Below are 15,102 nucleotides of genomic sequence, written 5' to 3'. Positions count from 1 at the left end.
TTGGCCTGCAAATCGGACATAGTACCTTTACAGTGTCTCAGATTCTGAAACCAAATCCTGGATTTAGCTCATGCTGCATCACCAATCATAATTATAAACATTTAGGTCAGTCAGGAATCCCATGGCTTTTACAAGCCGATCGCATGTCTGAATATCAAGATAACTATGATTGGAAATCAAAATTTCATTTTTCGTTTTCCTAACGGTTTTTATAACACTACAGTCTATTGGGGAAAATGAGTATGGTAGAACTGGTCACTCAAAGATTTTTACTTTTTTTGAGGCACTTCATGATCATTTTGAAGCGCAATTTTGTTAGGGCTACAATATTACACCATATAACAGACACTGATAACGAGCCGCAGATTTAGCATTGTTAAACGATGCCTTTAAGGGTATAAAGTGCCAAAATGTTGGAGTTAACAATGTCAAAGGTTAACTTTGCTAATTCGAATGGACCCGCATTGACTCTATGCAGAAGTCTTGGCCTTGGCTTTGAATTACTTTAAAAAACATGTTTATCACTCGCTTTAATGAGTCCATATCATTTTCTTGACTTTCTTTGCCAAATTGCTGATTATAGATCTCATTCTTATTTTTATTATTATATATGCATGATTTATTTAATAGGGAGCAAAAAAAAATAAAAAAGTTTTGGTTGTTAATTTCTTGACAGACAATGATGCCCTTTAGAAACAACCGTTTTAAGCAGCTAATAAATGTTGTGTATTATTTGTATTATTATTATTATAGATTTTAAAGAACGAATTATGTTGTCGGGGTCTGGAATACCTAGCTGCATCATCACAAAAGATGTTCTCAAACTGAAGATGAACCACTTTTCATGGGTGAAGTTGATGCTTAAGAAGTTCCAAGATTTCTGTGTCGGAGGAAAAAGGATGTGCTGTCGGCCGTTTAAAGAAAAGAATGTAGCCCTGCAAAAGTCACCAGTCATTTTACATGCACACCTCTATGACGACATCAAAGGGAATAGCAAGGTAAATTATTGTTGCAGCTAAGCAGTTGATTTGGAAGTCGATGAATCTGACACAATATACTGAACTGTCAACAGTTGTGGTAAAGATCAGCATCTGTTTCATTCACAATTTTAAGAAAATACCATAAATATTTGAGTTAGCATTACTTAATCAACATTAAAAATACTTTGTTAACAACATTTTCACTAGACATTGCAGTTGGTGTACACTAGACCGAGGCACAGGATCATAATTTTGGAGACTTCCTCCCACTTAAGAAACAGTCTCCCATACTTGAGACTTAGCTAACAAAAGAAGAAATGGAGTAATACTAACAAAAAGGTTTTTTTTTTCAGCCTAAATTTTCCTATCTGAGGTTAAAAGCCCATATGTTGTTTTTGTTATGATAAAAACAAATAATATGAAAATGAAAGTAGATTTTAAAAACTCTTTACTGAGATTTAAAAAAAAAAATTGATTAAAAGATCACACTAGGTAAAACATATTTAGGCACCTTGCTGCCCAAATATGACAATATTTCGGTAGCTTGCCACACAAATATGGGAGTATTCATGCACCTTGCTGCCTGAAACCATCCTGCTTCTTAATTTTGAAGGACACTCTGTTATTTTTTAAATGTTATTTCCTTATCAAAATACACAAGATGATACAAATTTGGGCATCTTACAGTTCCTGATACTTTAATTTCATGAACTGGATGTTTGGTGTTTTTTTTGTCCGATGGCGGACTAATGAATATTAATGAGTCAGAATGAATCAAGTGAGCTCAGGTATTTGTTCTCGTTCTAGTTCTAGTTCTAGTGATGGCCTGGTGGTAGAGTCGCTGCCCGGCAAGCAATAGATGCAGGTTCATTTCCCGCTGGTTCCAAGATTTTTTCTGACTTGTTTTTCAATACAGATCAATCAATCGATCTTATTTACTGGGTGTAAGCCACAAATATGTTTAAAGGGATGGTTGAGTTCTGTTTTCAGACCGCAAATGCCTTGGAAGACCATGGGTATTGCTCTTATTCTTATCTATGATATTTATAGTGCCCTTTTAGAACCTAAAATTGGTAATTTTAGACCCCAAAATGTGTGGAATATAGCCAATACGATCATACCAATTAAGCTCCACTTTAAAAAATACACGGTGACCGTTTATTGTCCCCTCGTCGATGAAGTCGGAGGGAATATAGAAACGCTGCCGTCCGTCCTTCCGTGCGGGCGTACATCCGTCCGTAACAAATTTGGTTTCCGATCGATAACTTCAGTAATGTTTGACGGATTTTAATGAAATTTGATATGATGGTACATGATATCAAAATACAGAGTAAGTTCGATTTTAGAGTACGTAGGTCAAAGGTCATAGCTCATTAAATAAGCGAAAAAATACACATCTCGTTTCCGATCGATAACTTTAGTAGTATACAGTAGGCTTGCGGATGCACCATGTGTGAGAGAGAGAGAGAGAGGGGATTGAGGAGTCCTGAAAATGACTCTGTCTCGGTAATCTTTCTTGGGGTGTGTAGTCCTGAAAAGGACTGTTTGTTATCTTTCTTAGCTTATAGTTCTAAGGAGAACTATAGCGCTTGGAGAGGATGAATGGCCCTACTCTATATCTACATCACCATGCAAGCCGACACTTACAAGCAGCATCTAACTTTAGTAATGTTTGACGGATTTTAATGAAATTTGATATGAAGGTTCATGGTATCAAATCACAGCCTAAATTCAATTTCCGAGTATGTAGGTCAAAGGTCATAGCTCATTAAATATGCGAATCTGGTTTCCGATCCATAACTTTAGTATTGTTTGACGGATTTTAATGAAATTTGATATGAAGGTTCATGGTATCAAAACACAACGTACGATAAGTTCAATTTCCGAGTATGAAGGTCAAAGGTCATAGCTCATTAAATATGCGAATCTGGTCTCCGATCCATAACTTTAGTATTGTTTGATATGAAGGTACATGGTATCAAAATACATGTACAGCCTAAGTTCGATTTCAGAGTATTTAGGTCAAAGGTGAAAGGTCAAAGCTCATTAAATATGCAAAAACACCTAATTATATATGTGAAGATGTGGTTAACTTCCTTGCCTAGTAATATGATAATATAGTCCAATTGAGGTAACTTGTTCTGATGTAAATAGGCCATTTGTACCCTGCGAGGGGATGCTACGCTTTGCGTTGACTTGTTAATTATTTAATTACAAATAACAATACATGAGCTGGCTAATTGTGAGTAATAAAGCAACACGAAAATGCCAACAAAAAGCCCTCATCTGCATTGGATTAAATACGACGTAAAAGGCGTTATTTCGTTTTTTTTTCAACGGTTTTTTCAAATTTTTCAAAATATCTAATATTTGTGCTGGTACACAAGTATTAAAAAACGTTATATTTCAGCCGTCTCTGAACCGATTTTGATGATTTTGTCATTTAAATATTATGTTCTTTCATATTTTCGAAGACCAAAAAAAAAAATTAGTGCTCACTACCCCCCCCCCCCCCCCACTGAGCGAATTTTGATGATTTTGTCATTAGGTGATACGTAACGAAGTCTACGTATCACCTTTTGATTTCGTCAAGATTTTTATTATTTATTATTAGGTGATACGTACGTAGACGTATCACCTTTTGATTTCGTCAAGATTTTTATTATTTATTTATTTATTTATTTATTTATTATTATTCTTCCTCGATTTTGTTCGCAGGATATCTCAAGACTGAATAAAGCCATTGTCATGAAACTTTCAATGATGATAGATCTTAGTCTAACTTAGAACTGCGTGACTTTTCAAAGACTCAAAATTATCGTGACGTCATCTAGACGCCATTTTGTTAAAATCAACTTGGGCCCCGTATTATAAAACTTTTGACTTACCATAATAGTAACTCCCCGAGTTACTATTATGGTAGTTACCATCAATGGTAACTACCATCGGAGCTTAATATCCGTTGCATAAAACCGATATTAACTAATATAAGAAAAACCCGCGAATGGTCTTCTTGGACGAGCCAGAAATTTTAGCGCATGCGCAATACCCGTCGTCTGCTAGATATAGCCACTGCACTGAGATAAACACCGAAGACGGCTGCTGCTAATCTACAATTATCGTCCATCGTACGTATTTCTTGACTTTAATCATTTTTATGTGTTAATCGAAAGAGCATATTCATTCTGCTATACATATTGATAAATGTATTAGTACTGGCAATAAATTTGCAGCCTTTACTCAGACAGTATTTGCCATCGTACTGGGGTTTAATTGTAATGTTTACGTCAGTCTCCGCAGCCGTACGTGCTTTTAGAAGCCAGCGGGGACTAGAGTACTGAGCTCCCCGGAGGAGCTGGGTAGCATAATCTGACATTCGACTACTAGCATGACTAGATTGGGTGGTGTTTTGAACATTCGTTTATCTACAATACCCGATGATTTAAAGTTGTTTAAGGGTAAACAACTTGCAATTACCTCATAATATCATTCTAAAAATGTAAAATACTAGACTCTCAATTAGAATATCTAGATAAAATTAAGACTCTCGATAAGACAAGTCGATTAGAATTTCAACTTCATTCAAATTTCTAGTCTATAATTATATAGACTCTCAATTAGAATTTCAACTTTATTCAGCTTCAGACTAGTAGTAGATCTATAATCAGATACTATTTAAAATAGTATAGACCCTAGACTATATGTCTAGTGTCACAGTGTGTGCATGCCCAGTGTGAGAGCTGAGGGATAATTGGGCCGGCGATTGGGCCGGCGATTAACAGGGGCATGAAATATAACGATATACTGAGCTGTATAAACTATAATCTAGATCGACTACATGTAAGCAGGGAGTTGGAAAAGCCCTCCCTAATGTAAGTTTGCGGGGGGGGGGGGTGTTTTTATTTCTCAGACTCAAGAGTCGGACTGAGTAAGGTCTATAAACCGAGTGTAGATTTACAGAACCCAATAATATTAACATGATTAAGTAGTAAACTATAGCATAGACTAGCTTTTACTCATACATAGATCTACATTGGTTGAAAAAGTAAATCTTTTACTATTATTAGTATTATAGGCCCTAGTAATTGTCTATTGTGAGTATTGAGTGGTCTAGTCTAAGCAAACTCCTTAAACTTTAATTTATTTTTCAATTGATAAATAATAATAATAGTTATTGATAATAATAATAATAATAATAATAATAATAATAATATATTGTAAAATGCATTAACTACATGTAGAGTCTAGTCTATATTTAAAAGTTAAATAGTGGTAATTTAATTGGCAGGTTTTGGACCTATACTAGTAGAAATATTGAGATGTACTGCATGAGTCTATAGATCGAGGCCCTATACTGATCGAGTAACAAAACCGAACAACAATCTTGTGTTTAAAAGGGTTTGATACCGTCAAATTTGATTTAACAGAACTCATTTTAAACAATCTTTCTGGCTTCTCATTAGTTTTTTAATTTTGTTTCTTCATTCTAGGAAATGGTGAAACGCAGGCCGAATTTGACAGGTCGGGATGTCCGCTGCCTGGCAGACTACGTAAAAAAGAACCGCCAAGCTTTGTTCGGCAAAGCGGGGAACTGTGTGGAAAAGGTTTGTAAAATCCAATGCAGATCTATTTATTAAAATTTCCAGGACATAACTATGATTTCGAATTTGAATAAAGAGTCTCTTTATCTAACTTATTTTAATTTTTCCTTCTTTCAACTTTTCTTCTAATAAGTATACCGAAAATGATGTTTTGGTTTTCATTTTTTCTGATGCCCAAGACAGAATGCAGTCCACTGTCTTTGGAGACAGTTGGATGCTACCATATGAGAGTATTCTTTCAAAATAAGTAAGGGTGAATTAATATGTTAATCATCTATTGCATATAATTAAAGAAAACTTGAGTAGGTTCCAATTTACATTGTACTTTTTGTTCTTGAATTTTTGTAGATCAAAAAACGAAAAGAGGATGCATGGGCCCTAGGGCTCGTATCCCTAGAGGCCCAGGGACTCCAACCAGGTAGAACAGTAAAGGACTTGCGTCTTACCTGGAACGAAATGGCGGCAAAGGCCCGAAAGTACCGGGACGCAAAGAACAAGACAGGTAAATTAAGCTGTCTTTATTGTGTAACAGATAAAACTGTAAAAGGTACCTTTCTTGTATACTCCTACCACATGTAATTTATCACCAATAGTTACCTGTGCTTTGGAAAAGTTAAAAAGTAAGAAAGCATTTGTGCAATAAAAAAACAAGTTTTTAAAATGGTGGGATTCCATCTGCTATTAGTATCTACTGTACCACCATAGGTCATCATAAATTGTACATGCATTAAAAAATTATCTTTAATATATCATATCAACATTCATGACTTAGGACAACAGCCTAGTGTTTGAATGCTAGGCTTTTTTTATTTTTATTTCTCTTTAAAAAGATAGCATGTTTTGCATACTCTAGAGTAGCCTGTCAAGAAGAGTATTGAATTAGTAAAGGGGTTTATTATTATCAGGAGACTTGGTTGGTAGATTGGTGGTCTCATAATCCGACGACCTAGGTTCGAAACCATGTCGTCGATGCACTAGTGTCCTTTGGTATTAAGGCATTATTCCTCATTACCAAGGTCCCTTAGATAGGACCTAAAGTCGTCGGTTACTAATAAGCACTTGTGCTTTTTTAGCAGTCGGGTAAAATAACCACCACTAAACCGCAAATCACAACTTACACTTATTTGGTGTAGATTATTAACCATCACGACCTAATCCAAGATCTCTCTTTAACTGTACGATCGATATTAACATTTCGTAAAATTTATGGTAAGAAGTTAACATTTATTTCTTTGACTTTGGATCATTAGGAGGTGGACCACCAGTGGAATATAATGAGAAGCACGAGGCAGTACTGGAGGCAATGGTGGAGGAGAGTGTGGAGGGCATTCTGGGGCCAGAAGAGGAGGCTGGATACCTAGCTCTCCCTTCGAGCCAAATGTCACAGGTAAAATTTGTAGAATTTGATTGACCCCCTCTCTGGGTATGAGAGTACAAACAAACATAAAAATATACATGACTTGTGAATATGTACATCTTTGGTTTAACCCTAACTGAGCCAAGGGGGGGGGGGGGAAACAAGTACCCCCATCCCCCTCCTCAACACTTTGCACGATATGTCTGCATCGCTGGCCAAAATCTCAGGGAAGGGGGCGGGGGAGCCCTTTCCCTAACTCTGAGAACTTCAAAAATACCCAGGCCTAATCAGGGTTTATCTTGAATTGTAGATGGTATTGAAATGCTTACCACTATATTACTTAATTTAGTTGACGACCTTCAAAGTGTCAATGTTATGTTGACCACCCTACCCCCCTAACTCTATTTGAAAAATTTATCCCATTGAACATGAGATTCAAATGTGGCATGTATTTTTATGTGAGGCATTTTCAATACGGGTATATGGTAATTTTTTTGTTTAACAAAAACAAAATCCTCACTGATGGTGTACGGTACAACAATTTTTTTTTCTTACATTTTTTAAATATTTTTTTTAGGGGGGTGTTTTAAACCTTTTTTTCAAACATATTGATGATTAGATAAAACCCTTACTGACATTGTTCTCTTTTTATCACAGAATTTTAATAAATAAAATAATAATAACAACATTTAGACAGTATGGTTCTATAGTTCTTTAAAACTCAATCAAGGCAATCTTTATTGTTATATGCATACAGACAGCAGAAAATGCCATGGCTGTGGCCATGATGGTTAACACCATGGTGGGTGGCATATCTGTGCCGGCCCGGGACCCACAGACCAGTACTAGTGCAGCCAGCAGTGCCGGACCACCAATAGACCAGCCTGTTCTAGTAGGGGATAGCACGGCCAAAGACACCAAAAAGCCAATCAGCTGTTATGAAGAGAGACTTTTGGAGATAGAGGAGGAAAAGTTATTAGTCATGAAGCGTGCGCTTCACGTTTTCGAATTATTTGTCTTTAATCAAAAAGAGGTTTAAAATTGTTACTTTGTTTGTTTTGCAAATTCCATGTTAATTTTGTTCTTATTCATGATAACTTTACCTTTCAGTATTCAAAAAGATTATATCATTGTGCATTTTGGAACTAAGGAAATTAGGTTTCCCAGAAATCTAATATGAATATGTCGTTATTAAAAATTAATTGACTATGCATGAGCGTTCCACGGGACTCCCCCCCCCCCCCCCAGTCATGTTTGGATTAAATATGTGGCCTGCTTCTGAATAGAACAAATTACAAATTCAGGAGATAAACTCTTCCCATATATTATACTGTAAATTAACTGCATCTAAAGATAACAATGTTATGAGGCCAATCTTAAGGATATCTTACACACTTCATTGAAAGAGGGCCTTGAATATGATGTCACATTCATATACAAATTTATAAAACAATATGACTATTGGCAGGTCAGCAGAACATGCCCTAGCCCGGCGATTCCGTGAAATTTGAATTTTGGCTTGGTGCTACCTTAGCAATTAATCCCCCCCCCCCCCCCCCCGGTTGAATGCAGTACTGAATTGATTAAGATTCTCAATGCAAACAGAAGATTACTACCACTTGAGTTATATAGTACAAGTATACTTAAACAATATTGTCACAACTAAATAGTGCAGTAATAAAAAGAATTAATGTGTCAACTTATAGATGACCCAAAATGGTGTTTTAAAGCAGGGGAAGTCCACCCTAAAAATAAGTATGTTTGAATGATATAAAATATAGATAAACAATAAGGTCAGTGACAGTGAATGTTGAAAAAGATTCTTGGTTACAGTATATAGAAGTCTTCATCATAAAAATCTAGTGGAAATAATTGGCAATAATAGTGTTTCTGATGGCTAAGCCGTTGTCTACAATGTGGTCGTCCCTGTCTGGTTCGTGTTCATGTTGTTCAATACCAAAGTCTACTTCATCAGGCTGCTTCAAATCTTTAGCCACATTGTGCAATACGGCGCATGCAGTGATGATCTTGCACGCTCTTCTGGGTGCCATTTGCATACCATTCAGTAAGCACCTGAATTTGTGCTTTAGTTGGCCGTTGACTTGTTCGATTCTCACTCTCGTGGTAGCATGTGCTCTGCAGAGTAAAGGAATTGAAGTATAACAAATTAAAAACAAAGAATTATTGGGAAGTCTATTAGACTATGAAAATACATGTACATCTAACTACAGTGCTATACATCTAACCTATACATTGTCAAAAGGAAGTAAGTCACATATATGAGTAATTTTCTTTTTTACCTGTAGCTCTTCTGGGCCAAATGGTATTCATGAACACTCATCCTGCTAATTAAGAGATGTGATTGGCAAATTGACATCATGGTATTGCTTTGATGTCTAAAATGGCATACATTCATTCACTTTCTTTTTTAATTGTAGATACAAATATGCATTGAAATGTTTCTTGTAGTACATACCTATTGTAAGCCTGTTCTGCAGGAGTCCTTGGATTTAGCACTGGTGTCATCAGGTATGGTCTTAAAGCGTAACCCGAATCTCCAAGAAGTAGACCATGCTGTTGTAGATCTTCAAAAGTCTGTCCAACTCTGCTGTTCTGTATAAAGGAAGAATCATTATAAGAATGAACATAATATGGTAGAATAGGTGCCCCTTGACCTTTGATATTTATTGCATTCTCTTGCATATACACATTTTGAAAAATTATTAAAAATTGTAAGATCTTAGCTTCACAATTATTTTGTAGCATTTGTAACAAACATTTGACATCAATTTCAATGATTTACATGTATGTCAATATATGTTTTCATGGAGGCATTAAAAATAAAAGTGGGTTACATAGGAAATTTTAGAATCAAAATATTATGGATTTACCTGAAATATCCTGCTGTCGTGAGTGCTGCCTGGCCAGCGTGCCAAAATGTTTATGATCTTGTAATTGGTATCACAAATTATTTGGGTGTTGATGGAGTAATATCCTTTTCTGTTCATATAGACGTGCTCACCAGGGCCCAAGGGAGCTCCATTTAGTCTAATGTGTGTTCCGTCGACCACTCCTATGACCTGGGGAAAGCCTGATATGTTGAAGAAATCCACTTGGGCTCTGTTGACTTCTTCCATTGTCGTTGGAAACTTGATTATCTGAAGTGTGAATTGGAGATGCAGAAAGAAAACAAAAATCAATAATTCCATGTTGCAGATCTTCATATGTTATGTATACAATACAAGTCTAATTCATGTGCAAACTTTTGAAATGTAATTTGACGTATATTTTATTCATCGTCATTATATTTATACAGCTATGCTGAAATTCACCAGTATTTATTATTATAGACAGAAACGATGTTATATCAAGAAATGTAATCTTTATCACATTGTAAATTATATGAATAAATATTTATCTCCTACGAATACATTTAATATTCAGAGAATTGGACATGAACTTTCTTTCTTTCAATCAAGTGTTGAGAAAAGTATGTGAAATATCTGAAGAAGTTTGTGAAGTGATTAAAAAAAAAATTATGAGAGAGAGTGCAAGTTTTCTTTGGCTGTACTCGAATTCATGAACATATTCATAGTTATGCTATTAATGGTGATGCAACTAACTATTCCTATAACTATCTATTCTTAAAAACTGATCTCTTTTCTTTCTATACCCCTCGTCTCTCTCTTCCCGGGCCTCTATATAGCTCTCTCTCTCTCTCTCTCTCTCTCTTTTCTCCTGTTATTTATTATTTACTTATTAGTTTATGCTTCTCCGGGGAGAATCTTGTTTGAATCTACGTTCTTCCTCTTAATATAATCATGACAGTTGTGTTTTTTTTTTTTTTGGTCTTTTCATCAATCATTATTATTATCATTTTCTTTATTATATATAGCAGTATTGTTTTACTATATTTTTTTAAAAACCATTTTGTTGTGAGTTTTTTTTTTTTGTGACGGTAGTTTAATTATGTTGTATTTTTTACTGCTGTGTATGCGCATATAAATTCATCATTAAGTCTATTTGATATCTGTGCAAAAAGAGGAAATGATGAAATTGGAAATTGAAGACGTTAAAATATCTATCGATTGGCATATAGCTTTCCATACTCTGGGCTCAGCTGTTTCAATTTAGAGTACGTATATTATGTGTGCATGCAACATTTGCCTCTGCCTCTGGTCATGTGAATGTGATGAGAGACTCCTCGTTTTGTGCATTAGAAAGGGTGCTGTTTTCGTCATGACAGTCATTCATCATGCAATCATCATTCAGTAAGAAATTTGTTTTGACATATATACCTATATGAAGGGTCATAGGTACACGATTCATACAATCAAGCTCGCATCATATCACGCCAATTTATGGGCGACTCTACACAAATCAATATACCTAGGACTACGTGCAAAATAGTAATTATACTAGCGCTAGCGCTAGCATCTAGCACTTGCACTCTCGCTAACTTGGGGAAGGAAGTTTGGATAAAGATGTCTTTATTATTATGAATTCTTTATTAGACGTAGCTATTGTTTGATTATATGACCACTAATAAAATGATACTATAGGTCTACAGACTACTACACAGAGACTGCAGTGACAGTAGTAGACAGGCAGCTAGGCTCGGCCAACTAACCGACCGTGCCAGCGCTGCCCCAGCCTCCCGCCCGGCCGGCACAGTCGCGGGCTCTGTCCCATGGCAACCACTAAATTGTCAGACCGCTGCATAGACCTTTGTCATGTCATTGCTTGGTCGTCTAAGATTAATTAAACATATAAATTTATCTGAAATAGGTCTTCCATGTGTTCATTATAAAATGCATAGTATTTTTAGTATATGCATGTCATGCATGCCATGACAAAAATAGAGTTATTTTTCATCCTCTTAGACTTAGTCTTATTAATTTGCTGATTGAAAATTCAAAATACAAATTTTAGACAGACTGTATTTTCGTCTTCTCTTTGCTTTATTAAAGAAAAATGTATTGACTTACCTCATGTTTCAGTGTGCCGAGGGTCACTGACACACGGTGAATTACCCTGGATGCTGTTGAGCGGGTGATGCCATGAATCGTGGCCGTGGAATCAAGCACTGCCCCCGTTGCATAAAAATTCAAAGCTATGAAAACTTGCAGCTCTGGGGGAAGTGCCTGATTCCGTTGGGTGTCGTGCTGCAACAGGGGCCGAATCAAATTGATAACATGCATACAACCATCCCTAGTAAACCGGTACTTCCGGAAAATGTCACCATCCCCCAACTCCAACGGCTGGCTGCGATCTCTGAAGATCCGCTCCCTCCTCCTCGCCCTTTCATATCCACGACGCTGCAAGACAGCCAGTATCGCAGCCATAGTTACGGTAGTGTTACCGCAAGCTCAGAGGGTAGCGGTAATGTTACCGCTGATCTTTATAGACTTACCGCTGATGTTTATAGACTTACCGCTCAAGTCCAGCGGTAAGTTTTTATGCAACGGATATTTACCGTTTATCTTAAAGTTACCGCTGCTTTTGAGACTTACCGCTCAAATGAGCACTTACCGCTACGGTAACTGTTTTATAATACGGGACCATGATCATATCTTCATAACGGAAAGCCATTTCTCATTCATATTCGTCATGATCAAGGTCAATATCCGTCCGGTCAATTTGAGGTCAATATATGCGCGTAAAAATGCGCTTACGCGTAGGTGCGCGCGTTAACGCGCGCTAAAAAAATTAAAATGCTCCAAATCATCCCAAATATTTTTTGCATACGTTTCAGGCCATAAAGAGCATTTGACCAAAAATCGCGCTCACGCGCATGCGCGCGCGTTTTTTGCGCGTACCAGCATTTTGCAACATAGAATCGCCGTATTTTCTCTGTCATCGTATTTTGTACATTTTTCCAAGCATTTTGATAATTTGTTCACCTTTTAATAACGCAATGAGCGTCCGTCAAAGTTGACAGCACGCGCGGATTTGCGTGATCTTTATCCACAATACATGGGCCAAAAAATGCCTATACAAAATTCATTGTAACTCTTCAGAATAGATAGAAACTCCCAATATTCTTTCATATGTGGATAGATTATGAAATGGAAATATGATTTCATGTCTCATTTGACTCTCAATTAACTCATAATGTCATCATAATGGCCTCCAAACTCGAAATTTAAATTTGCATATTATGACGGATGCATATTTTTGGAAAATTGATTGTATCTCTGTAAATATTGATTTTTTTTTCTTCCAAATTTTGATATGTTCTAGCTGAGACAATTTTCTACAAATGTAGTGTACATAATTGTCCAGTATTTATTTTGTGTCTGTATAGAAGAAATTATTATTATTCTTCCTCAATTTTGTTCGCAGGATATCTCAAGAATGGCTAAAGCCATTATCATGAAACTTGCCATGATGATAGATCTTAGTCTAACTTAGAACTGCATGACTTTTTAAAGACTCAAAATTATCGTGACGTCATCCAGGCGCCATTTTGTGAAAATCAACTTATGATCATATCTTCCTAACGGAAAGACAATTCTCATTCATATTTATCATGAACAAGGTCAATATCCGTCCGGTCAATTTCAGGTCAGTAAATGCGCGTAAACATGCGCGTACGCTGACGTGCGCGCGTTAACGCGCGCGAATTTTTTTAAAATGCTCAAAATCATTCCAATTTTTTTTTGCATACGTTTCAGGCCATTATAAGCATTTTATAAAAAATCGCGCAAAACACATATTTTTGCGCGTTTTCGTTCGTCACGGCCGAATGAAAAATAAATCCTCTGCAATAATTATTGACAGAATATTTCTTATATTTTTTCGAACAATTTGATACCATGTTCATCTCTTTATCACTATAAATAACGGAATGAGCGTCCGTCCAAGATAAATATCCGCGCGCGCGAGGTCATGTATTACATAGCATATATGGGCAGAAACATGCCTATAAAAAGTACATCGGGATGAATAAGGACTGCCATTTTTGTTTCATATTTAGATACAGTATTATTCGGAGATATGGTTTCATATCTTATTAGGCCATTAAATACATCTTGACGTCATCATAATGGCCTTGAAAGTCAAAATACAAAATTGCATATTATGACGTCATTATATTTATGGAAAATTTAGTGTATTTCTCATAATATTGAGTGATTTTCTTCTAAATTTCGGTATCTTGTAGTTGAGGCAATTGCCTTCAAGATAAATACACACTACTTTTTATTTCATTGACGTCATCATAGTACAAAATTCAATTAAAGGCCACATTTCAGAATTTTCTTAATTTGCGTGTTATGCCTAAGGAAGGTGAATTTCGTTCACATCATGAATCTTCATGACATTGATCTTTGAGCACTATCTAGCTTATGAGTACTCTATGTTCTTCCAAATTTTGATACGGTGTAGCTAATAAATTATCTACAATATTGACGTACATCATTTATCATTTCGATGACATCATCTTAGTGAAAATTTCAATTAAAGGCGACATGTCAGAATTTTCTTAGTTAGCGTGTTAGGCGACTTTTTCTGAAATCCTGATTCTACAAATCTCTATCAAATACCTGAAGGGGGCGCTATACCACTCTTAATCATGGTCTTTATCGTATTTATGATCATTATCATTAGATCATCATCGGCACACTTTCATGATAACAAAATAGCACGTATCACCTAATTCGTCAAAGTGACGAATTAAAGTCTAGTTATTTATTTATTATTATTCTTCCTCGAATTTGTTCGCAGGATATCTCAAGACTGAATGAAGCCATTGTTATGAATCTTTCAATGGTGATAGATCTTAGTCTAACTTAGAACTGCGTGACTTTTCAAAGACTCAAAGTCATCGTGACGTCATCCAGGCGCCATTTTGTGAAAATCAACTAATGATCATATCTTTATAACGAATAATAATTTTTCATTCATATTTATCATGATTAAGATCAATATCCGTCCGGTCAAGTTGAGGTCAATAAACGTGCGTAAATGCGCGCGTGCGCGCTCGTCCGCGCGTTTACGCGCGCGCAAAAATTAAAAATGCTCTAAATCATCCCAAATTTTTTTTGCATACGTGTCAGGCCATATGGAGCATTTGATAAAAAAATTACGCACACGCGCATGCGCGCGCGTTTTCGCGCGTACTGGCATTTTGCAACATAGAATCGCCGATTTTTTTCTGTCA

General features: G+C 36.1%; 2 protein-coding genes across 2 annotated transcripts; one reads left to right on the top strand and one right to left on the bottom strand.

Moving 5' to 3' along the window:
- Nucleotides 1–4,057: 4,057 nt before the first annotated feature.
- Nucleotides 4,058–8,154, top strand: LOC115920966. The gene is made up of 5 exons (XM_030977790.1): nucleotides 4,058–4,108; nucleotides 5,471–5,584; nucleotides 5,930–6,083; nucleotides 6,832–6,968; nucleotides 7,696–8,154. The coding sequence occupies exons 2-5, from the start codon at nucleotides 5,474–5,476 to the stop codon at nucleotides 7,975–7,977; spliced, it is 684 nt and encodes a 227-aa protein (XP_030833650.1). The 5' UTR covers nucleotides 4,058–4,108; nucleotides 5,471–5,473; the 3' UTR covers nucleotides 7,978–8,154.
- A 429-nt stretch (nucleotides 8,155–8,583) lies between these two features.
- Nucleotides 8,584–12,499, bottom strand: LOC115920965 (putative nuclease HARBI1). The gene is made up of 4 exons (XM_030977789.1): nucleotides 11,927–12,499; nucleotides 9,830–10,096; nucleotides 9,415–9,551; nucleotides 8,584–9,074 (listed from the first exon to the last, which is right to left on the bottom strand). The coding sequence occupies exons 1-4, from the start codon at nucleotides 12,281–12,283 to the stop codon at nucleotides 8,798–8,800; spliced, it is 1,038 nt and encodes a 345-aa protein (XP_030833649.1). The 5' UTR covers nucleotides 12,284–12,499; the 3' UTR covers nucleotides 8,584–8,797.
- Nucleotides 12,500–15,102: the final 2,603 nt, after the last annotated feature.

This window comes from Strongylocentrotus purpuratus, unplaced genomic scaffold, assembly GCF_000002235.5.
Source record: "Strongylocentrotus purpuratus isolate Spur 01 unplaced genomic scaffold, Spur_5.0 spur5_scaffold_1, whole genome shotgun sequence".
Classification (NCBI taxonomy): Eukaryota; Metazoa; Echinodermata; class Echinoidea; order Camarodonta; family Strongylocentrotidae; genus Strongylocentrotus; species Strongylocentrotus purpuratus.
The sequence above is the reverse complement of the archived record's forward strand: the minus strand, read 5'-3'. Positions and strand labels throughout refer to the sequence as shown.